The sequence below is a fragment of the Lolium rigidum genome, chromosome 3, assembly GCF_022539505.1.
Source record: "Lolium rigidum isolate FL_2022 chromosome 3, APGP_CSIRO_Lrig_0.1, whole genome shotgun sequence".
Taxonomy (NCBI): domain Eukaryota; kingdom Viridiplantae; phylum Streptophyta; class Magnoliopsida; order Poales; family Poaceae; genus Lolium; species Lolium rigidum.
This window is the reverse complement of record NC_061510.1, coordinates 12,849,276-12,876,981: the sequence shown is the minus strand read 5'-3', so window position 1 is coordinate 12,876,981 and position 27,706 is coordinate 12,849,276. Positions and strand designations below refer to the sequence as shown.

General features: G+C 43.9%; 1 protein-coding gene across 2 annotated transcripts; it reads left to right on the top strand.

Moving 5' to 3' along the window:
• Window positions 1–12,802: 12,802 nt before the first annotated feature.
• On the top strand, window positions 12,803–25,778 carry LOC124694631 (probable cytokinin riboside 5'-monophosphate phosphoribohydrolase LOGL3). 2 transcript variants are annotated; one of them, XM_047227597.1, is made up of 8 exons: window positions 12,803–12,823; window positions 22,269–22,367; window positions 23,248–23,345; window positions 23,566–23,596; window positions 24,776–24,875; window positions 25,001–25,071; window positions 25,461–25,604; window positions 25,710–25,778. In XM_047227597.1, the coding sequence occupies exons 1-8, from the start codon at window positions 12,803–12,805 to the stop codon at window positions 25,776–25,778; spliced, it is 633 nt and encodes a 210-aa protein (XP_047083553.1). The 2 variants fall into 2 exon arrangements, with proteins under 2 accessions (XP_047083553.1, XP_047083552.1); XM_047227596.1 differs by lacking the exon at window positions 12,803–12,823 and having other exon boundaries at window positions 22,199–22,367.
• The last annotated feature ends 1,928 nt before the right edge of the window (window positions 25,779–27,706 follow it).

The window sequence follows — 27,706 nt, the reverse complement described above, 5'->3', positions numbered from 1 at the left end:
TTGTGATTGCATTTTGATATAGAACATTGATAACCATTCACCAGTCGATGACGTTCCGGCATTTCAAACACACCAAGAAAGAGGGAAACCGGTACGCCCCCATTCTCCCCGACGCCTTCTTGTAAATCATGGGATTACAAATATTTCATTGTAATGTTTAACAAACTTTATTATGTCCAAACAAATAATGAAGTTTACATGAAAAATGAAAGAGCATAGTTCATAATTAAGAAATAATATGAGACGAGAGTGACTACTCCTCATTCTCTTCGTGGCATGCCAATGTCCATATGTGATCAATTAAATCTATGTACAAACGTTTGAAAATGTGGTTGTCAGAGACCTCAACATTCATGTGCAGAAACTCTCCCATATCCCTTTTCAGGCTGCAACTGAACCAAGCCACCCTAAAATTCCCATCCACTTTCACTGAGGCCATCCGGACACTCTGCCCCAACGATTATGTTGTGCATGATTACACAGCAAGTCATCACCTCATGCATGATCTCAAAGATTATGTTCTAGTTGGGTGACGAACCCATCAAATTTGGAGCACACCAAATGCCGACTCTACATCTTTTCTGCAAGCTTCTTGCCTATGCTTAAACCTCTTGGTTTTCTTAGGTTTGCAGACTATCTTCACAAGTGTGTTCCAGCCAGGATAGATGCCTGCAAGATAGTATGACTTGTCGTAAGCATTGCCATTGATCTCATAGTTCGCCACAAGAGTAGTGCCTTATAGAAGCCGGTCGAACACCGGAGAGCGGTGAAGCACATTAATATCATTGTCGGAACCAGCTGTGCCAAAGAAAGAGTGCCAAACCCGCAAATCATGTGATGCCACTGCCTCAAGAATGGAAGTGCATTCCTCGATATGGCCATTGTATTGACCTTGCCATGTAAACGGATAGTTCTTTCACTACCAGTGCATGTAATCTACGCTACCGACCATCCATGGGAACCCTCTTGCCTCTTACCTCGTTGATGGACAATAGCCATGCTGTGTCTTCAACTGATGGCTCTCAAGTAAATTTTGCCAAATACCGTAATCACGGATTGGCAAAATTTGTACATAGATTCAAGGTAGGTGCTCTCGCTCATTCGCAGGTACTCATCGATAGACGGTCAACAAGGACACGAGCGATGCGGCTAAGGCCCTGTCTCCTTATGTAGTTTTGTCTGCATACAAATATATCTACACATTAAAACACGTCTAGATACACCCGCATCTCGATCTAGATATGTCACTTCATTGGTCTTAAAGTGCAGCAGATAAAGTTTACAGAGTTTGCAACTAGCACTTCGGGACAAGAATGTAAAAGAAACATCGGGAACACTCGCGTTATCCGCGACAGAGGATCATTTCAAGTACTTCTTTCGTCTCGTAAAATTTATCTTAACTTTGTTAAAAATTAAATATGTATGTAGATGGTAAATAATATCTATAGTTATATCTAAATTTTAACAAAATCAAGACAAATTTTGTAAGATGGAGGTAGTAGAGTGTACTATTTTCGTCCCGTACACCGGCCCTTCCTCTCTTCTTTTGCTCTTCTGTTTCGTCACTTTGTTCCTTACAAATGACCTCCATGGCTCTCTGTAAGACACATCTCCCCAGTCTCGAGTCTCGACACCTGTCGCGCATATGCGGCAAAGAAGACTTGTTTTCAGTTGTCAGTCAAATCCTAGCGGCTCGCAGCCTGGCACTCCTAAGTAAGTACGTGGAAACCATTTTTTGCCACTGCCAAATGACCGCGAGCTGCTCGTCGACGCGACGACGATTAGACCTGTCGCCGGCGGTGTGCGTGCAACTGCAAGATGTGAGGCCGGCCGCTAGAACGATGGAACCTTAGCTGCAGGAGCTACTCCATAGCCCATGCACGCGCGCTCGTGCAGCGGTGGGTGGTGATTCGGACGGCCACTCCATCGCCTCCCTACTCGATCGAGCTAGCTGCCGCCCAACCGCCGTCGCCGACCGGATTGCCGGCAGCGCGCGGCAGCCTCGCCGCCGCGCGCCCTTTCTGTCCCGTCCCTGCCGGCGCGCGCTCAATCTTTCCGCCTACGTTCTCGATCGATCTCCTGCAGGTACGGCCCAACAGCAAACGCATATGCCCGCACTCAGTGCCACTCTTATCAATCAAATCTCTTCTTATCCGCTTTGCTTTCGCGCGCGTGCGCTCGGCTCGATCGGGTGTCACTCGAGTGGCTGGTTTTGCTGGTCGGTTACACCTAGCGTGTTGCTTCAGGTGACAGGTGTGGTGTTTTGGCTCATGGACGCATATCATTTTATTGTGTAAAATGCATAAAACTTGATGTATATTGAAGCATGCTCTTTATCGAAAAAATAACGGAACATACTATGTTCGCACAAAAATTTCCATGGAAGAAAAATATTTTAAGTTGCCTGTGTAAAAAAGACAGAAAAAAGTAACCTGAATGGTCATGTGTGGTGGAGCAATAAAATTTGTCTTTTTACAGGGGACATAAAAATATGTTTTCAGCGAAAACTTGTGTATGTAGGAGACCTTATTTCATATTTTATGAGACTTTAACATGTGTTTTCAGACAATCGGTTCACGCGCACCCATGAGCCTGAAAGGATTTCCGGCGCTTTGTATGTGCATCATAATGCTAGTCTCTCCCTTTGCAATTATCTCGCGTTCTGAGTTTAGTTGAAGTTAAACAAGTTTGATCATATATTTAGAAAAAAAAATCAACATCTATAATATAAAATTTTATAATGTTAGAATCATCATGTTTTAAAATCATATCCATTTGATATTATGAATGTTGCCTATTTTTAGTTAAATTGTGAATGGAGGAAGTACAGAAATTGTACCAAATACGAAGGTGCATGAATGGATACATGCATGCACGGTGCTAGCACAGCTAGCATATCTGTCCCGTCGATTCTTTCTATGCAAAAAAAAAAGGTAATTCTCTCGTCCATCCATCCGAAGATTAACAAGCATAGCACAATACTCCTAGAAAAAAGTTCTGATTGAGATAAGTGTAGGAATGGAAAGCGGCACCGCGTCCTAGTAAAAACCGGTAAGATTACTTTAATTTTTCTTTAGAAAATAAATATTTTTAAAAACTAGATAATGCTTTCGTGGACCTACATGGAATGCCGGTTGCAACCTAAGGATTGACAAGTCGCTGAACCGAAAGCCTTCCGAAATGGACGCTAAAAATGATGGACGATTGAGGCTGCCACTGACTGAGCACTGATCCAGTGAGCCAGTGGGAGCAAAAGCTCAACATGAATGGCCGCCGGCATCCACACTCTCCCTATCCGTTGGCCGCTGTCCCAACCATGTCCCTCCGGAAGAAAAATGGCATTGCTTGTTTGATGCATTACTTGGAAGAAACCAAGGTTGAAAAGGCCATTAGCTTCCTTGACGTCGTATAAAGACGCATGATCTGGTCACCTTAATATACTAATATCCTCGTGCAATTGCAGGATAAACACACACTTGCAGAACGCAGACGCGCGCATTGCCACAAACACGTTCATGCAAAAGGGTACTCGTCTTCAGTAAAATCAATGAAACTTTTACTGAGAACAAACGTGCGTTTGAGCACTAGGATGTAAATTAAGATAAGACGGAACCGCAGCCGTTTGACCCACTGTAAGTGGAGGAGCGTGTCGATGGGTATATATGCAACTCGTACGTGTTGCTTAGTTACACGATGGATGGTTAGTTGGTTGGTGCGTGTGGGTAGGAAGCGAGAAGGAGGCAGGATCATGGAGTTCTGTCACGTCAGGCTTGACTGATCGTGTCGCGTGTTCATGTGGTTCCCGTAGGAGAACATGCGTACCTGCGAGCCCCATCGATTGGTCTGTCCACTGGGTTCGCACCATGGATCGAGCAGTTAAAGTTGGATAGATGCATCGGCGCCCGACTTATGTTCTATTACAACATTACAAATGGACATGAATATATTAGTCACTAAGGAGGTAGCGGGACTAGTCGAAGTCTCCAAACACGTCGGTTGAGGGTAGGGTCCTCTGACGGAAGGAGAGTAACGGCGTTGCTCGGTCCCGAGGGAACGTCTTGCGAACAGCCAGCTCCATCGGTGCCATCTGGATGAAGGTTGAAGTTGGCTTCAAACCTTTTCCCTCGAGGTGCGTTGCGTCCATGGGATTGCTGGTACAGAATGGCCAGATGCTTTGGGGTCTTGCACTTGTCAGTGGGGTGCGTGTAGCATCCACACTTGTCGCAAAGCTTAGATTTGTCAAACTTGGACTTTGCGGTGCCTTTCCCACGGTCTGAGTTTCTGGGCTTCCTGTTCCGGTTGCGCTTTCACTTACCATTGAAGTTTGAGGGCTTTCCTTTGAAGCCACCATCAAACTTTCGTCCGTTCGCGACATTCATATGAACTTCAGGTAGAGGTTGAGAACCAACCGGGCGCTGAGAGCCATTCTCAGCGAGTAGCTCATCATGCTTTTCAACCTGAAATAAGATATGAATAAGATCGGAATAGACTTGGTAGTCGCGAGCACGGTACTGTTGCTGGAGGATTCTGTCAGATGGGAGCATAGTCGACAGAGTTTTCTCTATCTTCTCCGCATCAGTAGGTTCCTTCTCGCAAAAGCGCAACTTGGAGCTGATCTTATGAACCTCGTGATTGTACTCTCCGATAGACTTGAAGTCCTGAAGACGGAGATGAGTCCAATCGTGGAGTGCTTCTGGCGGGACAAATGCCTTCTGCTGTTCATACCTCGTTTTGAGGGCCTGAAACGGGGTACTAGGGGATTCCTCCTCCAAGTACTCAGACTTGAGATCTGGGTGGATATGGTGCCTTATAATGTATAAGGCGGTATACTTCTGTTGTTCTGTCAGTGGCGTGACTCCGGCCGGCAGAGGATCCTGCTCAGCCTGGATTGCATGCACTATCCCACGAGATGCAAGGGCGATCTTCGTGTCCATGGCCCAAGTAGGGTAGTTGTGGCCATTGAGGTCGAGTGCCTCAAATTCTCGAGCCATCGGTTACCTACATGGGTAAACCAGAGATTATTAATTTACATTTGGTAAACCAAAAACCATCATGGTTATGTTGTAATGAATGTTGCAAAATTAATGATGATTTTAAGAAGTGGGCTTGAAACCATTAGTGTGAACTTCAAATTGTTAAATATGGCACATTGTAGATACTTCCCAAAAAAAATTCGGGGTCCCTCTCTCAGCACTAGAGAGTATAATCTGATAAAATCAGTAGATACTCATATTTCTAGTACCTTGTGTCATAACTTAATAAAATGTATGGAAGAGCACTTTAAGCAATCAAAATGTCAATCAAGAAAAAATGTAGGCTTAATTAGTAGTGGTAGATAATCTGCAATGCAGTAGATCTACACACCACCTTGTGATCCCAAACATCAATTTGAAGAAATCACTTTGAATTTCGCGTATCAGTTCTTGCTCGTATTGAACCAAAACTAGCTCAATTAAGATGAATTGATTGCCTTATTTGCAAGAAATTAAAATCTCAATTGCAAATAACAGAAGTAATTAATCTCAACATGTGGCAAACATGGAAATATATTACATCACACATGTAGAATCCAAAGTACTCTACAGAAATACAGTACTAAAATAGATATAGTCTAAAACGGAAACTAAAATAGATATATTACATCACACATGTCTTGGTAAGCACGTGTAAGCGGGGGCTACACGTCGCACGCCGGCGGCGGCGGGACGAGACATGTGTAAATGGGGGCTACACGTCGCACGCCGACGGCGGCGGCGGGGTGAGGCATGTGTAAACGGGGGCTACACGTCGCACGCCGGCGGCGGCGGGGCGAGGCACGTGGAAGCGGCAGCGACACGTGACCTTTTCATCCAACGGATCCAGGCCGTTGGATTCAAACGGCCGGAGCCGTTGGATGCACAGGCCACGGATCAAAAAAGGGGGCTGATCCGTGGCCTTTTCGTCCAACGGCTCCAGGCCGTTGGATTCAAACGGCCGGAGCCGTTGGATGCACAGGCCACAGATCAGCCCCCACCCCTTTTATCACGGGTGGTGGCACGATCCGCGACAAAAGGCCCCCCTTTTGTCGCGGATGGTGGCACGGCCACCACCCGCAACATAAGGGGGTGGCCTATAAAAGCCGCCGGGCGTCGAGGGCCGAGCCACAACCCGCGACGACCGGAGGCAAACCCTAGTTTAAGCGCCGCCAGGCTGCCGGATTTCATCGCCGCCGCCGCCACCGACGCCCTCAGCTGCGCGCGCTCCTCCACCTCAGGCCATCACCGCCGACGCCCTCTGCTCGGCTCGGGCCACCTGCTGCCTCCTCTGCACGCGCGGGCTCGCGCCGTCGCGCCTCGGGACCCTCTGCCTCGGCTCCGACGCCGCCGCCGCCAGCTGCCTCCTATGCTGCACGCGGACTCGCGCCACCGCACCTCGGGCCGCCGCCTCGGCCGCTGCAGGTAGCACGCGCCGGCACCGGCGCTGGCTCCTCTAGCTGAGCTCGGTTTTTTTATAGTTTTTTTGTATAGTTAATTAGTATATTTAGTAATTAGTTTTATTTTAGTTTAGTTTTAGTAATTAGTATATTTAATTAGTTTAGTTTTATTTTAGTTTAGTTTTAGTAATTAGTATATTTAGTTAGTATAGTTTAGTAATTGATTTTTTTGTTTTTTTGTATAGTTAATTAGTTTAAGTTTAAGTTTAAGTTTTATTAATTAAGTTTATGTTTTAGTAATTCGATTCCGATAAGATAGATACCCGACGCCGACACCGGCCCTCTCCCTCTCGCAAAACTCCCGTTGCAAAAACCCTCTCCCTCTCGCAAATAACCGACGCCGACGCCCTATCCCTCTCGCAAACACCCGACGTCGAAGCCCTCTCCCTCTCGCGAACACCCGACGCCCTCTCCCTCTTGCAAACACCCGATGTTGATGCCCTCTCCCTCTCACAAACACCCGACTCCGAGGCCCTCTCCCTCTCGCGAACACACTCTTCCTCACGTGAGCACGCATTGCCGAGATCATCAACCTCACGCTGCGCGAACTAGGCCATGCACCATCGATGTAAACCCCTCGGAGACGATCTAGTTTCGGTTAGTGTTTGCTTAGGGTTAGGGTTTGGTTAGGGTTAGGGTTTTGTTAGTGTTTGGTTAGGGTTAGAACATGTACTTATCGATTTAATATTTTGCATAAATAATGGATCCATTATTCCATCGAGGCTTCGAACAGGAAGACATAGTCGAGGACATAATCCATGAAGCTGATCTAGAAGGCGACCGAGAAGCCGACGGCTCTGGTGATGGACAAGATGAATTCTCCGGTGATGGAGAAGACCACGGCTCCGGTGATTCATGATGGCGTGTATTTCACACGTTCGTTGGGCAACCCCAAGAGGAAGGTATGATGTGCACAGCAGCAAGTTTTCCCTCAGAAAGAAACCAAGGTTTATCGAACCAGGAGGAGCCAAGAAGCACGTTGAAGGTTGATGGCGGCGGGATGTAGTGCGGCGTAACACCAGAGATTCCGGCGCCAACGTGGAACCTGCACAACACAACCAAAGTACTTTGCCCCAACGAAACAGTGAGGTTGTCAATCTCACCGGCTTGCTGTAACAAAGGATTAACCGTATTGTGTGGAAGATGATTGTTTGCAGAGAAAAGAGTAAAACAAGTATTGCAGCAGATTTGTATTTCAGTATTAAAGAATGGACCGGGGTCCACAGTTCACTAGAGGTGTCTCTCCCATAAGATAAAAGCATGTTGGGTGAACAAATTACAGTCGGGCAATTGACAAATAGAGAGGGCATAACAATGCACATACATGTCATGATAAGTATAGTGAGATTTAATTGGGCATTACGACAAAGTACATAGACCGCCATCCAACCGCATCTATGCCTAAAAAGTCCACCTTCGAGTTATCGTCCGAACCCCCTCCGAGTATTAAGTTGCAAAGCAACGGACAATTGCATTAAGTATGATGCGTAATGTAATCAACAACTACATCCTCGGACATAGCGCCAATGTTTTATCCCTAGTGGCAACAGACACGGCACAACCTTAGAACTTTCATCCACTGTCCCGGTGTCAATGCGGGCATGAACCCACTATCGAGCATAAATACTCCCTCTTGGAGTTAAGAGCAAAAACTTGGCCAGAGCCTCTACTAGTAACGGAGAGCATGCAAGATCATAAACAACACATATGTAATAACTTGATAATTAACATAACATGGTATTCTCTATCCATCGGATCCCGAGCAAACACAACATAGAGTATTACGGATAGATGATCTTGATCATGTTAGGCAGCTCACAAGATCCAACAATGAAGCACAATGAGGAGAAGACAACCATCTAGCTACTGCTATGGACCCATAGTCCAGGGGTGAACTACTCACTCATCACTCCGGAGGCGACCATGGCGGCGTAGAGTCCTCCGGGAGATGAATCCCCTCTCCGGCAGGGTGCCGGAGGAGATCTCCAGAATCCCCCGAGATGGGATCGGCGGCGGCGGCGTCTCAGTAAGGTTTTCCGTATCGTGGGTTTTTTCGCCTCAGGGGTTTCGCGACGGAGGCTTTAAGTAGGCGGAAGGGCAGAGTCGGGGGGCTGACGAGGGTCCCACACCATAGGGCGGCGCGGGCCCCCCTTGGCCGCGCCGCCTTGTGGTTTGGCCACCTCGTGGCCCCACTTCGTATGCTCTTCGGTCTTCTGGAAGGTTCGTGGCGAAATAGGCCCCTGGGTCTTCGTTTCGTCCAATTCCGAGAATATTTCGTTACTAGGATTTCTGAAACCAAAAACAGCAGAACAACGACAGCGGCACTTCGGCATCTTGTTAATAGGTTAGTTCCGGAAAATGCACGAATATGACATAAAGTGTGCATAAAACATGTAGGTATCATCAATAATATGGCATAGAACATAAAAAATTATCGATACGTCGGAGACGTATCAAGCATCCCCAAGCTTAGTTCTCGCTCGTCCCGAGCGGGTAAAACGATAACAAAGATAATTTCTGAAGTGATATGCCATCATAACCTTGATCATACTATTTGTAAACATATGTAGTGGATGCAGCGATCAAAACAATGGTAATGACATGAGTAAACAAGTGAATCATAAAGCAAAGACTTTTCATGAATAGTACTTCAAGACAAGTATTAATAAGTCTTGCATAAGAGTTAACTCATAAAGCAATAAATCAAAGTAAAGGCATTGAAGCAACACAAAGGAAGATTAAGTTTCAGCGGTTGCTTTCAACTTATAACATGTATATCTCATGGATAATTGTCAACATAGAGTAATATAACGAGTGCAATATGCAAGTATGTAGGAATCAATGCACGAGTTCACACAAGTGATTGCTTCTTGAGGTGGAGAGAGATAGGTGAACCGACTCAACATAAAAGGTAAAAGAATGGTCCTTCAAAGAGGAAAGCATCGATTGCTATATTTGTGCTAGAGCTTTTATTTTGAAAACATGAAACAATTTTGTCAACGGTAGTAATAAAGCATATGAGTTATGTAAATTATATCTTACAAGTTGCAAGTCTCATGCATAGTATACTAATAGTGCCCGCACCTTGTCCTAATTAGCTTGGACTACCGGATCTTTGCAATGCACATGTTTTAACCAAGTGTCACAATGGGTACCTCCATGCCGCCTGTACAAAGGTCTAAGGAGAAAGCTCGCATTTTGGATTTCTCGCTTTTGATTATTCTCAACTTAGACATCCATACCGGGACAACATGGACAACAGATAATGGACTCCTCTTTAATGCATAAGCATGTGGCAACAATTATTATTCTCATATGAGATTGAGGATATATGTCCAAATCTGAAACTTCCACCATGAATCATGGCTTTAGTTAGCGGCCCAATGTTCTTCTCTAACAATATGCATGCTCCAACCATAAAGGTGGTAGATCTCTCTTACTTCAGACAAGACGGACATGCATAGCAACTCACATGATATTCAACAAAGAATAGTTGATGGCATCCCCGAAGCATGGTTATCGCACAACAAGCAACTTAATAAGAGATAAAGTGCATAAGTACATATTCAATACCACAATAGTTTTTAAGCTATTTGTCCCATGAGCTATATATTGCAAAGGTGAATGATGGAATTTTAAAGGTAGCACTCAAGCAATTTACTTTGGAATGGCGGATAAATACCATGTAGTAGGTAGGTATGGTGGACACACATGGCATAGTGGTTGGCTCAAGGATTTGGGATGCATGAGAAGTATTCCCTCTCGATACAAGGTTTAGGGTAGCAAGGTTATTTGAAACAAACACAAGGATGAACGGTGCAGCAAAACTCACATAAAAGACATATTGTAAACATTATAAGACTCTACACCGTCTTCCTTGTTGTTCAAAACTCAATACTAGATGTTATCTAGACTCTAGAGAAACCAAATATGCAAACCAAATTAGCAAGCTCTAAGTATTTCTTCATTAATGGGTGCAAAGTATATGATGCAAGAGCTTAAACATGAGCACAACAATTGCCAAGTATCAAATTATCCAAGACATTTTAGAGTTACTACATGTAGCATTTTTCAATTCCAACCATATAACAATTTAACGAAGAAGAAACTTCGCCATGAATACTATGAGTAGAGCCTAAGGACATATTTGTCCATATGCTACAGCGGAGCGTGTCTCTCTCCCATAAAGTGAATGCTAGGATCCATTTTATTCAAACAAAACAAAAACAAAAACAAACCGACGCTCCAAGCAAAGTACATAAGATGTGACGGAATAAAAATATAGTTTCGGGGGAGGAACCTGATAGTGTTGTCGATGAAGAAGGGGATGCCTTGGGCATCCCCAAGCTTAGACGCTTGAGTCTTCTTAGAATATGCAGGGGTGAACCACCGGGGCATCCCCAAGCTTAGAGCTTTCACTCTCCTTGATCATATTGCATCATACTCCTCTCTTGATCCTTGAAAACTTCCTCCACACCAAACTCGAAACAACTCATTAGAGGGTTAGTGCATAATAAAAATTCACATATTCAGAGGTGACACAATCATTCTTAACACTTCTGTACATTGCATAAAGCTACTGGACATTAATGGATCAAAGAAATAAATCCAACATAGCAAAAGAGGCAATGCAAAATAAAAGGCAGAATCTGTCAAAACAGAACAGTCCGTAAAGATGGATTTTATTAGGCCACCAGACTTGCTCAAATGAAAATGCTCAAATTGAATGAAAGTTGCGTACATATCTGTGGATCACGCACGTAAATTGGCTTAATTTTCTGAGCTACCTACAGGGAGGTAGACCCAGATTCGTGACAGCAAAGAAATCTGGAACTGCGCAGTAATCCAAATCTAGTACTTACTTTACTATCAAAGACTTTACTTGGCACAACAAAACTCAAAACTAAGATAAGGAGAGGTTGCTACAGTAGTAAACAACTTCCAAGACACAAATATAAAACAAAAATACTGTAGTAAAAACATGGGTTGTCTCCCATAAGCGCTTTTCTTTAACGCCTTTCAGCTAGGCGCGTAAAGTGTAACTCAAGTGTTATCGAAGGGTGGTGCACCTACAGCGGGGTTTGGAGTTTTCTCAACCATGCATAGTATATTGGATACATAAGTTTCAGCGTCTCCCTTTTCATTAGTCTTGGGCTTGCTACTCTCATCAAACAAATTTTCAGGAACAAGCCAAGCATAGTTATTTTCTAGTGCATCATTCATAGCTAGGAGCTTACATGGTATTGGTGCTTTGATCTCCCCACCATCATTAGCATTATTAGTGTACCTTATTCTATCCATGTCCATTTTTTCAAGGAGACCAACAAAATTAGTATGAGAACCAAGCATATTAAATTTAGCAAAGACCTTTCTAGCCTCTCTTGCTAGACCACAAAATTCTCTAAGAAGGGTTTCTAAAACAAAATCTTTCTTTTCCCCCTCTTCCATATCACCCAGTGTAAGAAACATGTGTTGGATTATAGGATTGAGATTAACAAATTTAGTTTCCAACGAGCGAACTAAAGCAGCAGCAGCAATTTCATAAGTAGGAGCAAGTTCTACCAAGTGTCTATCTTCAAAATCTTCAACGGTACTAACATGGGTGAAAAATTCTTCTATATTGTTCCTCCCAATTATAGACCCTTGTCCTACAGGTATATCTTTTGCGGTAAAATTAAGAGGAAACATGTTGAAATAAGTAAAGTAAATGCAAGTAACTAATTTTTTGTGTTTTTGATATAGCAGACAAGACAGTAAATAAAGTAAAACTAGCAACTAATTTTTTTGTGTTTTGATATAATGCAGCAAACAAAGTAGTAAATAAAATAAAGCAAGACAAAAACAAAGTAAAGAGATTGAGAAGTGGAGACTCCCCTTGCAGGCGTGTCTTGATCTCCCCGCAACGGCGCCGTGAAAATATGCTTGATGGCGTGTATTTCACACGTTCGTTGGGCAACCCCAAGAGGAAGGTATGATGCGCACAGCAGCAAGTTTTCCCTCGAAAGAAACCAAGGTTTATCGAACCGGGAGGAGCCAAGAAGCACGTTGAAGGTTGATGGCGGCGGGATGTAGTGCGGCGCAACACCGGAGATTCCGGCGCCAACGTGGAACCCGCACAACACAACCAAAGTACTTTGCCCCAACGAAACGAGTGAGGTTGTCAATCTCACCGGCTTGCTGTAACAAAGGATTAACCGTATTGTGTGGAAGATGATTGTTTGCAGAGAAAACGATAGAAACAAGTATTGCGAGCAGATTTGTATTTCAGTATTAAAGAATGGACCGGGGTCCACGAGTTCACTAGAGGTGTCTCTCCCATAAGATAAAAGCATGTTGGGTGAACAAATTACAGTCGGGCAATTGACAAATAGAGAGGGCATAACAATGCACATACATGTCATGATAAGTATAGTGAGATTTAATTGGGCATTACGACAAAGTACATAGACCGCCATCCAACCGCATCTATGCCTAAAAAGTCCACCTTCGAGTTATCGTCCGAACCCCTCCGGTATTAAGTTGCAAAGCAACGGACAATTGCATTAAGTATGATGCGTAATGTAATCAACAACTACATCCTCGGACATAGCGCCAATGTTTTATCCCTAGTGGCAACGAGCACAGACACAACCTTAGAACTTTCCATCATTGTCCCGGTGTCAATGCGGGCATGAACCCACTATCGAGCATAAATACTCCCTCTTGGAGTTAAGAGCAAAAACTTGGCCGAGCCTCTACTAGTAACGGAGAGCATGCAAGATCATAAACAACACATATGTAATAACTTGATAATTAACATAACATGGTATTCTCTATCCATCGGATCCCGACAAACACAACATAGAGTATTACGGATAGATGATCTTGATCATGTTAGGCAGCTCACAAGATCCAACAATGAAGCACAATGAGGAGAAGACAACCATCTAGCTACCGCTATGGACCCATAGTCCGGGGGTGAACTACTCACTCATCACTCCGGAGGCGACCATGGCGGCGTAGAGTCCTCCGGGAGATGAATCCCCTCTCCGGCAGGGTGCCGGAGGAGATCTCCGTAATCCTCCGAGATGGGATCGGCGGCGGCGGCGTCTCGGTAAGGTTTTCCGTATCGTGGTTTTTCGCCTCGGGGGTTTCGCGACGGAGGCTTTAAGTAGGCGGAAGGGCGAGTCGGGGGGCGACGAGGGGCCCACACCACGGGCGGCGCGGGCCCCCTTGGCCGCGCCGCCTTGTGGTTTGGCCACCTCGTGGCCCCACTTCGTATGCTCTTCGGTCTTCTGGAAGGTTCGTGGCGAAATAGGCCCCCGGGTCTTCGTTTCGTCCAATTCCGAGAATATTTCGTTACTAGGATTTCGAAACCAAAAACAGCAGAAAACGACAGCTGGCACTTCGGCATCTTGTTAATAGGTTAGTTCCGAGAAAATGCACGAATATGACATAAAGTGTGCATAAAACATGTAGGTATCATCAATAATATGGCATAGAACATAAGAAATTATCGATACGTCGGAGACGTATCAATGCTGAAGCCGACGGCTCCGGTGATGGAGAAGCCGAAGACTCCGGTGATGGCGAGGTATATGATCACTAGATCTATTAATGGAATTCTATATGTACATGTATATAAATTATTTAATTTTTATTCTCTTAGGCCTCCCAAAATAAGTTGGACAAACGAGGCCCGGCAAAGAAGTTGGGTAAAGATGACCACTGGACAATTACATGTATATCACCTAAAGGCCAACCGGTGGAACCCGCACAAGACGCAACAATATTTAAAAATCAGTGCGGAGTTATGGTTAGGGATTTTAGAGAATGGAATAAGTGCAAGAAGGTGCCCGAAAGTGAGGTTGCCGATAGGTACAAAGACAAGCTTTTTGACGACCTCATGGCACATTTCACCTTGCCAGAATTGGGATCGCAGACTGAGATGGACAAGCAGATGCAGCTAGTGAAGAAGTGGGCTCTTTAGAAGATGGGGGAACTTTTCGGGGCGTGTAAGAACCGGTTATGGGCAAATTATAAGGAGGACAACAAGCCTCCAAAATTTGAAGGCTATCTATCGAAGCATGAGCATAATGGGATTCATTTGTGAAGTACAAGAGCTCAGAGGATGCTGTGGCATTGTCAAAGAAAAACAAGAAGAATGCAAGCAAAAAGACATATCACCATCATACGGGGCGAGGGGGCTACCAAGTAGCCATGCCTAAGTGGGAAGCACAAGAGGCTGAGATGCAGCGGAATGGGATCACTCCAGAACCCATCCGAGAAAAGTGGGACTTGAGGGCTCGAAATTGGTTCCTTGCGCATGGCTGTGAGTATGACATGCGGACAAGGGACCTTGTTCAAAGTGAAAGCAAGGTTAAGATACCCAGGGAAAAATGGCTTGAAGTGATGGCAGATATTAAATCGGGAAAATTGAAGTTTGCTCCCGATAGAGAGAAAGGCTTGCTGACGCTTGTCCTCGGTAATCCTAAAAAGGGAGGACGAACAAGAGGCTTTGGCCCTAGTTATCCGTGGTCGCTTGGGTTTCCGGACGATGCAGAGTCTTATAGAAGCCGAGCGAGAGCAAAACAACGCCAGCTGGAGGTGCAGAATGACCGGATGACCGAGTTCCAACGCCGACTTGACCAGCAGCAGCGGGAGATTCAGCAGCAGCAGCGGGAGATTGACGAACTTAAAGGACGGCGCGAGACAGATAATACCACTGGCATATCTCAGCGGCGAAGCAGTAGCGTGGCTGACTCGGAGGCCCCGCCTGAATGTACACGGATGATAGATGGTGGTCCTGGCTACCCCGTGGATGGAATCAAGGAGAAAACACCTTGTGATCTCCATGAGGTGTTCAGGAACATATCTCTTAAGGTGGCGGTCGGCTATGTGTTACCTGCATTAGGACCTGAAGGTGAGCCGGCACTATGGTGTGGCAGTGAGATTCCAGCTGGCTATGCTCGTGTCGGGGTGGATTCAATTGTACCGATGTTTGAGTCATTGCAGCTTGAAATCCCGGGAGGTGAAGGTCAGGTTACACTCGAAGACGTATTGGGTGACCTCATTCTCTGGGAGAAGAAAAACATCAGGCTTCCAGGCTGGGTACCCCCTACTAGTCATCGCAGGTCACCATCACCTCCTCCAAGTGATCACAGGTCACCATCACCTCCTCCGAGTGGTCACATGCCACCATCACCCCATGAGTATGACCACCACATCCCTAGTCCATCTCCATCTCCTGCGCCGCCGCCTGCGCCCACTAAGACTCGGCATGCACCCAAGCGGAAGAGTTTGAAGAGTCCTGTCCGCCGACGGTCGCCCCTCCCAAGAGTACCAAAGGTTCCTCCTCCCCGTCCCTACGATCTTACTGAAGAGGAAACTGATGCCGTTGTAAAGAAACACAATCATGAGCATTTTCATAAGGAGAAACCCAAGCCCCCATCACCATATACAGAGAAGCAAAAAGCATATGCTCTTGATTTTCTGAACACACCATCGCAATATGACTTAGACGAGAAGAAGGATGACTATACATGCACACTTGAGAAGGTAATTGAGTAGAGCAAAGAGAAGGATAGTGCTAGCGCGAGCAAACCATCAACTAGAAGTGTAGCCGGGAAGCAATTGAGTGCACCCCTCAAGGCCAAGCAAGCGACGACAACAAGCAGGAAAAGAAAGAAAGTTCCCCAGCTCGGAGAACAGACCAAACAATCGATCCCACCCCTCAAAGTGTTAGATGTTCCCTCGGTGTACCAGGGACATGGTGGTATCGATATGGAAGAAACTCTGATGCTAGCGGCTCAAATGGGTTGTACTGTGAAGGAATTGCTGGGTTCTCAAGATGGTGCACTACCCATTGCTGATATAGCCCCTAAATTTGTCTACGGGGCCGACTTGGTCAGCAGAGAGCGGTTGCGTCAACCAAGGTAGTCAGAATCCCAATCCTACTACCGGAATCCTACGATTTGACGATCTTACATCACCGTATCGATCCAAATCCCACTATGAATCCCAATCGCGTAGAATCCATGTTGAGTCCCGATCCGAATCATAGAATCCTTTAGAATAATGTAGAATCTCGATCCCTTTTATGGATTTTCCCGATTCTACTAACTCATTATTTTTCCCATCCGCAAAACCATACAAGGATACTACTTAAACATCCTGAGCCCTTTTCACTTGCTTTACTACCATTTATTTACCTACCGAATCTCAAATGATATATTGCTATAAACTTTATGTGTTATAATTTTTATCTCCATTATACTATTACACAAAATTTCTGTGTGATAAAAATATCTTCTCTGAGTAAGTACGGTAGGATCCCAGATTCTACGATTCGATACTACAACTCGATTCTGCGTGACGAAAATCGATCCGACTCCGAATCCCGACTCTGACTACCTTGGCGTCAACTGACAACGCATATTTGGAATTTGCATCAGTGGTACCTTGATGTGTGCAAGGAGAACACGACATTCATAGTGGCGAATATCCCAGATGCATCTTACTTCCGAAGGGAGGTTCTCCATATTGAGATTTCCGAACTCTGGCGGTTATTCAATTTAGACTCCCTCGACAAATCTCTCATGAGCTGCTAGTTCTTGTAAGTTGTTAACTACATATAAGTTCATGTTCATTCAGTTGTTCATGTTCATTGCATATACTCACTAAATCTTATGTACTCTCTTATGCAGACTGAAGATCGATGAATGCAGAATAAAGAATATAATAAATATTGGGTTTGTTGACCCAGATAAAGTACCTCATGACACGGTAAGGGATAAATACCAAGAAACGAGGGGGGGACCTACTAAGGTTTATAACGGTGCAACATTTCTGTGATTCAATAATGTTTCCTTACAACTACAGGTGAGAGTCTTACTGATCTGATGTACACATTCAATTTTTCTTGCTCGATGTTAAGTGTAATTCATGACGTATATATATATATATATATATATATATATATATATATATATATATATATATATATATAAACATGTGCAGTTTTCACTGGATTCTGCTAGACATTCAAGTTGATAAGGAGTTGAAGTAAGGGACCCATTGAGTAGAGGCCTCGAAGGGTTCCTTGACTTGCAGAAATTGCTCCAGAGGTAATTTCAATCATTAATTGCAGCGCTATATCTTTCGTGAGATATCAATTAATTATACACTCATTCAATCATTGTTTTGCCTGGCAGGGTTTGGAGAGCTTTCAAAAAGAACAATAAGGGTAACTTCGCAGAGAAGCTAACATTTACTCCTGTACCGTGCGACCAGCAGCCACAGAGGACGAATCTATGTGGATACTACATTTGCGAGTACATTCGCATGGTAACCACTGAGAAGAGCGATAATAGATTCAACGTAAGCAATAACATTCACAACTTTAATTTAATAACATTCACAACTTTAATTTATTATCGTCAATATTTCGTTATCAAGATTGATATAGTCATATTCATCTCATTTTCCTATATAGGTCGAGTTCATGCGGGAGAAGCTCTAACCACGCGAACACCTACTAGGAATTGCGGAGGAAGTAGTGGAACTTCTGATGAGAGAAATTATAGACGACAAAGGAAGCTTTAGACCAAATAGCAAATGGTCATGATCCCCGTGTAATAGTTTGAATAGACGACGGGCACTAGTCTCGGTAGTCGTGAGCTCCATGTATATGTAAGGAGTCTACGAATAGATTTTTTGCTTCGAATATTTGTTTGCTCGATCTATATATGATGCATGAATGTGTACAGCTTCTGTAGTAGCGTTCAAATATATGAAAATTTTATTTTGAAATGAAAAAAATGAAATAAAAGGGGGCGGTGGCGGGAGGGGGGTGGCTGCACCCCTCAAACCCTAAGGGAGGAGCGACCTGCGCTCGCCACGTAGAGGGCCTTTTGTCGCGGGCGGTATTACCACCCGCGAGAAAAGGAGGTGTCCCCTGCGCGCCCCGAGGCAGCCACGTGATGAACCTTATGTCGCGGGTAGTAAGCGACCCGCGACAAAAGGTTGAGTCTTTTGTCGCGTCCCTGTTGTCGCGGCTGGCCGCCCGCGACAAAAGGGTCTTACGGCCCGCGACATTAGGCCTGTTTTCCACTAATGTATCATGGTTAATGTTTGCGCTTTAGCTGACCGTGCATCTACCATATGCTCAATCTTTGCGTTGCATGCCACCACAAAATGGCCTTTGCTATCACGGATAACAACCCTAGTAGTCCCTCTTATATTTTCTTCGTGGAAAGAAGCATCAACGTCGACCCTAACATAATCCATGGGAAGTTTAATCCAACTTTCTTTCTTTGGTTTTGCTTTAGGAGGATAAGCTGATCTGAAGTTGGCTATTAACGAACTGATCACCGTAGCCGATCGTCTCTCAGGTTGGACAAGTTTACCATTGACCGCATGTCAATGTTCCTGCCATAGATACCAGCAGGTAATTGTGTAGGTTTCAGTAGTGACTAACAGTCACAAAATTGGGGACTTTGGTTGGTCTGTGCACAAAAGGAACTCTAGAACCACTTGACATGCACGATCTAAATTAACATGTCGCTAATTTATTGCAACAACATATTTGTTAAGGTGGCTTAATAAATTGTCCAACACTCTAGGCTGGCCCTTAACTATTTGGGCCGGCTTGTTTGTGCTCAACACACTCGAAAAACGTCGCCACATAGGATGCTGATCAAACTTGGCCCATGTGAGATAAACCAAACTACCCAGCTGATAGCGAAACATTTCGATCACTGCTGCCGATACAGTAACTCTTTTACCCTTTGTGGCTTTATATGTAAAACCAGTCCAAGGGCCTTATGTTTAAACACTCGTGTGCTAGACATCTCCACTGTTGGGGATAACACTAGAGGAATGGGAGGCGAAGATAAAAAGGCGGACTCCAGCGACCACAACGAGGGGCTCCGTCTCGCCACCGCTAAGGTGGAGAACACACTGGCCTGCTCCACCGCAGCTTGTCAAGGGGCTCATCGATGTCTTCCCCACCTTCTATATATACTACGGCAAAGAGGGCATTCTCGGTACGATGTTACGTTTCTCCTCCCCCGAGATTGGTGAGAATGATCCCGCCTTCGGTCCCAACACTATCTTTTCTCCGATTGGCATTGGTCATGCCCACAAGGATGCCAGCTACGTTGGCGTTGACCTCAACCTCGCCTACTTTTTGCTTGCTGATGCTTCAGCGGGAGTCAGTCGCGTTTGACGTCGAAGGCTACCAGGCTAGCCGCGACCTATTCGTTAGGCCTCATGAGATGGTGCCAACTCTGAGGATGAAAACAACATGTTCGATGAAATGCTTCATGTTCGTTTCGATGCCGAGGAGGTGCACATTTGCAACAATTATCATAAGATACGAAGTATGTGATCATAGGCTTATTAGGATCTGATTTTTGTGTGCATAGAATGAAAAGCACTCTTTTGTCCAGGATGATCCATGTTGGTGGCCTTTCCCAAGGAGGACACCACCGCACAAAATGAAAAACATACCATCTCAGAGACAGGGGTGATAGCTCACATTACAAAACATTGTCAAAATGCATAAAAAATGGCTGAAAAGGCCATTGGTGGTGGGGTGCCGCTGGGCAACCGTCCCCAACAGAACCGGAAATGTTTGCCATCGTCTGGGGCGCAATCTCGAAACTGGCCTGTTGTGTTCTGTGTTGTATCCTTTTTCGGCCGGTTTCCTTATAAACTAGCCAACCACTTCTTCTATATCAATGATAAGGCAAATATTTTGCCTCCTTTCAAACAAAATAAAATAACACCGCAATAACTCGTATAATATAGTACAGCGAAAGAATGTTTTAGTAGCTACTGTGTTGGCACAAAACCCGTTTAATATTGCTTTTAGGAGGGCTTTTAATGAACACAAATGGAATCAATGGATTAATCTTTGTCAGCGGCTAGTGATGGTAATATTTACAAACAATCCGGATAAATTTGTATGAAAACTTATTAATTCCAGAACATTTTCAGTCAAATCAATGTATCTTGACTTACTGAATGGTCATACTACATTTTTACGCAAGTATATGTGGAAATTAAAGATTCCACTCAAGACCAAAATTTTATGTGGTTCCTTAGAAATAAAGTACTGGTCACAAAAGACAATTTGGCTAAACGTAATTGGCATGGATGCAATAAATGTTGTTTTTGTAATGCGTCAGAAACCATAAATCACTTATTCTTATCATGTCCATTTGCTAAAATTGTTTCGCGAATGATCTATTTTACTTTTGGTATATCCCCAACTGCAAATATTACTAATATGTTTGGTAATTGGCTCAACGGGGTTAATAAATTGGATAAGAATAGAATACGGATTGGTATATCTGTTGTATGTTGGTCAATTTGGACAAACCGGAATGACATAATTTTTTACAGACAAAAGGGAACTATTTTTTTTGCAGGTTATACGACGTGCGGCGTACTGGATTCAACAATGGGATTTCCTAAATCCGGAGGATCAGCGGGAGACTATGGATATTGGGTGCAACCATCTGCTATCGGTTACTCAGGACTTCTTTTTCCAGACCACTGGGTCGCGACACACTAGTAGGATACAAAATGGATAATTCTTTTTTTTTATTCATTTTTCGATGATTGATACTTGTCTCAACCCTCTTTGATCCGTGATGTAAACTTCTGAATATTTTGGACCTTTCAAATAAATGAAAAGCCGTGTGCATCATATTGATGCAGAGGCTGGGCAATGCCCCATTTTGAAAAAAACACCGCAATAACTCGTACTCATTTATTGCTATGTTTTTCCAGACACCCTTTTGAGGGGTCGAGTGAAAGATGCTCTTATTACCTTATTGGCTTAACACTTATACAAGTATACTCTATAGTAGGAAGTTTAAGGGAAATCCACTTTGACTCGTAGGAGCATATGAAGTTGTTGTGTGAAAATACATTTTAAAGTGTTAAAAAAATTCGAAATAAAATTTTGCATATACATTTAGACATTTTATGTTCGTACACAAGTTTACAGAAAATTTTATTTTTTCCTGATGTAAAAAAGAAAATTTTTGATGCTACAACACGACTACGTATAGGACATTTTTTGTCTTTTTTGCCACATAAAAATTGTTTTTCCAGGAAAAATGTGTGTACAAACATAAAATGTCATAGTGTACACCATAAATTTTATGTCAATTTTTTTAACATTTTTAATTTTTTTATATTTTTTTACATAATGGGTGCAAATGCTTCTATGAGCCAAAATGCCTCCTCGGAAGTTTACCACATATTTAAGTAGGGAAAATTTGCTACAGGATACCGTTATTTTCTGGCGTTTGCCAAAACACACTGCTCGATTGTGTCTTTGCCAGAACACACCACCTGGCCGAAAACGGAAAGTTATGCATTTCAAAACCAGTCATCCCAGGTAAAAGTGCAAAACTTTTCGTTTTCGGCTAGGTGGTGTGTTCTGGCAAATGTGCCACAAAATTGTAATGGTACCTGCCAAAGGCACAATCGAGCAGTGTGTTTTGGCAAACGCCAAGAAATAACGGTGTCCTGTAGCAAGTATGCAACTGCGAAGGGATATCGATTGTAAATTTCTGCCTTTTATGAATCTGCAGGAACCAAGGAGTGGCACTTTACAAAAGACACCAACAACCTAGTTATTTCACAGCGTCTCAGGCCTCCCCCTCTTCTCAAGCAACCTTTATATAAGGCCTAGGTGGCGCACACAGAGGAATCGTGAGTCATTGTGCGCCCAACACAAACACACCAGAGAGAGAACTGCAGCTAGCTTAGAAGACACATATTGCTGAGGATGAGGCAGCAGGCGAGCAGGTTCAAGCGGATGTGCGTCTTCTGCGGCAGCAGCCAGGGCAACAAGACCAGCTACCGCGACGCCGCCATCGACCTCGCCAAGGAACTGGTACGCGTGCCCTTCCTTCATTCCCAGTTCGCCTGTGGTTCCTAGCTTCTTCGTAATCACGCCGTAGAGCAAGCCGTTGGGAGACTTTTAGCACTAATTGCAGTATGATTAATTAACCAGCCGGTTGGTGTTTGAGCACATTTGGAACATAATGTCTACATGATTAAACAACCTCTTTCTTCATGAGTAAGCAGGAAGTACACAAGTGCACATGCAGATCTGCTGTTGTACCCTGCAGGGGCAGCACTAAGTGATCTCTCTACACATGTCGACTTCTGATGGACGCTCCTCTTCTCCGGACGGCTGATTAATCAATATCAGTACGTTAGTTAATTAATCACAAAAGTGGATGCTATTAGTGGTCAAACCTGTTTTTTTGCGCACTACAGCGATTTCTTCTCGTGTACAATTTTGCTTTGTTGGTAGGGTAGGGTGTTTCAATGTATCGTTTCAATGTATCGCCCTCGCTGCTCCCAGCTTCTCTCCTCGTGTTAATTAAAGTAAGTGTAAAGCTTGAGACCTTTAATCTCAGGTATCCATCTGGCATATAGTTTTAGATAGTCGGCTATAGCCTCGCTGCATCTATTCGGAAAGATACGGCTAATGCAATGCTAAATGCAAAAAGGTGGCTATAGCGACTTTTCGCTAACTGCCGTCTCAACGCTGGTACTGCATCCGTAGTGTCGGATCATCACGTGGCACTAACTACTAACCCCACTGCCTTGAACAACTATGTTATTGTACACTGTGCTTTTGTGAAACATTATTGTACACACTATGCTGCATGCACTTCGCTAGCCTCTGCAACGAATTCATTCACTGTGGCGTTGAGTTCTCCTGTCAACCGACTGAACTGTAATGGCGTTGAACTGAATGGCAGGTGGCCGGAGGTATAGACCTGGTGTACGGCGGCGGTAGCATCGGGCTCATGGGGCTCGTCTCCCAGGCCGTCTACCACGGCGGCAGGCACGTCCTCGGGTAAGCGTATCATTCATACAAAGTGCACTGAAGCTTCTCTTTTACCTCCCAGTTTTACACTTTTACTGAACCAACAAAACTACCAAGTATTAGATTACCAACCGATGCATATGCTGGGGTTTATATCCTGCAAATATTGTCAAGTACGAAGCCTGGTTTCAGGTTTACATGGTTGTATAGTCTAAGTTGTCTCATCTTGTTTTCTTCTATGCGCGTGCAGGGTCATTCCCAAGACTCTCATGACCCCCGAGGTATGTAGCACTCCATGTCTCCTATGCCTACTACCTACAGTATATTTCATTCTGAACAGAAACATGGCATGCATGGTCAGTTCAAGTTTCGATCATGACAGACAGCACTCAAAATTTTGGAATCTTCAGGTAGCTAGCTGTTAGGACTAATAACTAGCGTATTCTCAGGTACTAGTGTATGCAAACCGAGTGTTCCATTTCCTAATCCTAGGGAGCATAACACAACAGAACATAATATATCTGAGTAGGCACCGCTAAAAAAAATTAGAACATCACACAATCCAACGTATCCGTGGGAACAAATCTCAGATCCAAACCCACGCGCGAGGATAAACAAAGGGAATTGCCTCCTGATTCCCCATCCAGAGCAGACATGCTTCCCTGGGAATCCAGCTGAAACATGGTCCTCGATAGAACGTTCTTAATTGACATATCTCTCTGTCGTGTTTAGCCGCAGGCAGGCGTGCTTCCGTACCTTCATATGTTGTCAAACTGATCAACCTGCACGGGCCTATGTGTTTATAATAACTCTATGACTGTACTGCACTGCACTCCTCTGTTTGCACATGTCAATGACTGACGTGTCAGCTAATAAAATTAACCATGGTGCAGCTCATCAATGGTTGAGTGAGCCTCTTGTTAATAATCCCTGCACTGCGGTGCAATTTGTAATGCAGCATGGTAGGTCGTAGCCTGGTCCTGCTATCTTTCCTTGGACGGCCATATAGCGCGAACCTACGCCCCCTCTCTCCCAATGTGACTCAACAAAATTGACATGGAAAAAAACAGTGGTGGGCCCTGACAATTTTGTCACGTGGCACATTTTTCTTTAAAGTTGGCATCCGCCATTCGCTCTAAAATCCAAGGGTCAAAGATTTGTTTGCTCCAGAAGACTAAAATCCTAACGTTCGGTAAATAGAATGTTCCTCTTTCTTTAGGCTCTTATTGTAGTTGTCAGAATTTGGGCATCATGCCCAAACGGAGGCAGGATAAGCAGTAGTCTCGAGTTGGCAATCCGCATGTCGTGTATTTTGTTGGCTGGCGCAGCAATTTCGCTTCCTGTGTGCCGGCATGCACAATGATGCACATCGCTCGGCCATGATCATATCAGCATTGTACTTTTCTGGTATGAATGGGTAAGAGTAAAGCTGTGTTGATTGTTGTTTGTTGTTTTTTCAGATAATCGGAGAGATGGTAGGAGAGGTGAGGCCGGTTGCGGACATGCACCAGAGGAAGGCCGAGATGGCCAGGCACTCAGACGCCTTCATTGCCCTGCCTGGTACGAAATTCGTAGCTGTGTAAAAGGCTTCTCTGACAAAGGGTTGCGGTAAAAACAAGCCAGCACATGCGTATGCCGTATGTGATACTAAGAACTATCTAAGATGTAAAACTGCCGCGCTGCAGGAGGATACGGCACACTGGAAGAGCTGCTCGAGGTGATCACTTGGACTCAACTAGGCATCCACCATAAGCCGGTACGAATTTGAGCGCTTTTCCATCGATTTTTCTAAACTAAAATTCCCGTCTCTCATCTGACTGAACTCCCTGTGAAGTGAGTTTCGTCGTATCGGGGTTTCAGTTTTTCAGATGCAATCAAGGAAAAAAATAGCGCGCTATAACAAAATAGTGTCGGCCGAAAAATATGCTATTAGCGTGCTATAGCGCGCTAATAGCGCGCTATAGCACGCTTTAACGCCGAAATGATGTAGCGTGGCATGTCCAAAAATGCTATAGCGTGCTATTAACGCCAAAATAGCGCGCTATTTTTTTCCATGGATGCAATGCAAAAGTGATTATGCATAGCTAGAAGAAATAGGATATGACACTGATAAAGTGACGGTGAAACTTTTTAACTCTTATTCAGGTCGGGCTTCTGAACGTGGACGGCTACTACAACTCCCTGCTCACCTTCATCGACCAGGCTGTCGAGGAAGGCTTCATCAACCCTGCCGCCCGCCGCATCATCGTCTCCGCTCCCACCGCGCAGGAGCTCATGGAGAAACTAGAGGTTGGAGAAAGTTAACTACAAAATTTCAGCCTGCCGTAATTCAGCTCGGTGTTATGACAGACAGTCCGATCGATTAACACTTGTGTTTGCATTTCTTTTCCCCAGGAGTACGTGCCTTACTATGACATGGTCGCGTCTGGCCTGGACTGGGAGGCGGATCGCCTAGAGTTCTGACCGATCCATGAACCATTCGACATTGTATCAGATCAAGAAAAAAAGAGGAGACTGCTGAACATTAGCATAAAGGAAATGCTAACCCGGCTGTCTACTCTCAGTGCAGTAGTTGTTGCTTTGACAATCACTAGCAGAGTCCAGGACAGATATATCATACTCTCGATGCATTAGCTAATTAGCCTAGCCTTGTCTTTCCAGTAAGAAATTTGGGTATGGTTGCTATTATCCACCCTTTAAAATAGCACTGTGACGCTCTAGAATGCGAAAGCATCGTCTTAGTGCACATGTATGTTCAAACCAGAAATCATGTTTTATGGCATCATCTTTCGTGTGTAGAAATTGTTTGAGGAAGGAAGACATATTTTCTCTGATTAGAATACCAAAATTATTTTTCCTGATGGAGTGAACTGAATACAATTTACTTTCTTTGATAGGTAATCATCTAACCAGTGAGAATATTTGCACGTCTAGAATTTCTTCCTGTACTCTATCGGTTCAAAATACATGACAATCTTCTAGAATATGATAAATCCAAAATATGGAGCTGTACTATTACTGCAAGTTGGTGAATTATTTGGTGTACGGATCTGAAAATAAAATAAAATAAATAATTAGGAGAAAAAATAACTTTAATTTACTTATATATATATAGTTCGTTTTCATGTTTTTATAATCCAATTATACATCGATAGTTAAATTTTATATAATTGGGATATGAAAATTTTAAGAGTGCAATCTATAAGGAAATGAGAGTATCAGTACTTTCACCTATTTATGAACTCTCACTCCATGCTATCTCTCACTCTTCAATCTTTTTTTTTCGAAAAAGGGATATGACCCCACTGCATCGTGATGATGCACACGGTCTTTATTAAAACTTCATCATCCAGTAGTAATATTTAATACAAATTCATGGATCACTCATGGTTGAAACATAAATCAACCATCGAAACATCAACTCTTGGAAACTAAGCCAACTAATCATCCTGTAGTCGACTAGTGTGACACCAACCAGCATGGGACAAGATATCCTGAGTGACCGTCTGGAGATGGGTGCATCCAGTATCCATAAACACTCGATGGTCCTGAGGAAGTAGTAGTGCCCATTGTTGCACCCAGTGCACAACCATATGAATAACCTGCAAAATATTAGAAGAATTTGATTTGTTAAACACAATATTATTTTTACATCTCCATATTGACCAACACAAGGCCGACACACCAATGGGTATACCTTGTTTTACTTTTTTGTCAACACCATTCAACCAAATTGCTAAACAAATTGGTAATATTAGTCGGGGGTGGGAGATTAAAGGCGAAATATACCATGCGCCAAACTAGTTTTGCAAAAGGGCAAGCTATAAAGAGGTGTTCAACGGATTCTTGTGCACCACAAAAACAACACTTCGTACACCCCTTCCACTTCCTTTTCGCCAGATTATCTTTAGTTAATAACACTTTGTTATTAAGAAACCACATAAACAAATTTATCTTGAGGGGGATTTTTAACTTCCACAGATACTTCCGCAAGAAAGATGTATGACCATTCATCAAGTCCTCATACATATATTTCACCGTAAATGATCCTGAGGTTGTAAGATTCCAAATAAACTTATCAGACTCATCATGAAGATTAACATTCATGAGTCTTCTACATAATTGCAGCCATGATGTCCACTTATTTCCAGCCAATGATCGCCTAAATTGTATGTTTAGAGGCACCTGAGCTAATGTATCTGCAACCAGCACGTTTCTATGTTGCACAATATGATATAAAGATGGATATTTTTGCGCTAATGTCTTATCACCCAACCAAACATCCTCCCAAAATCTAGTATTTGAACCATCACCCACCTTAAAATGGCCTCGTGCAAAGAAAGCATCCTTCACATGCATAAGCCCCTTCCAAAAAGGTGAATCGGATGGTT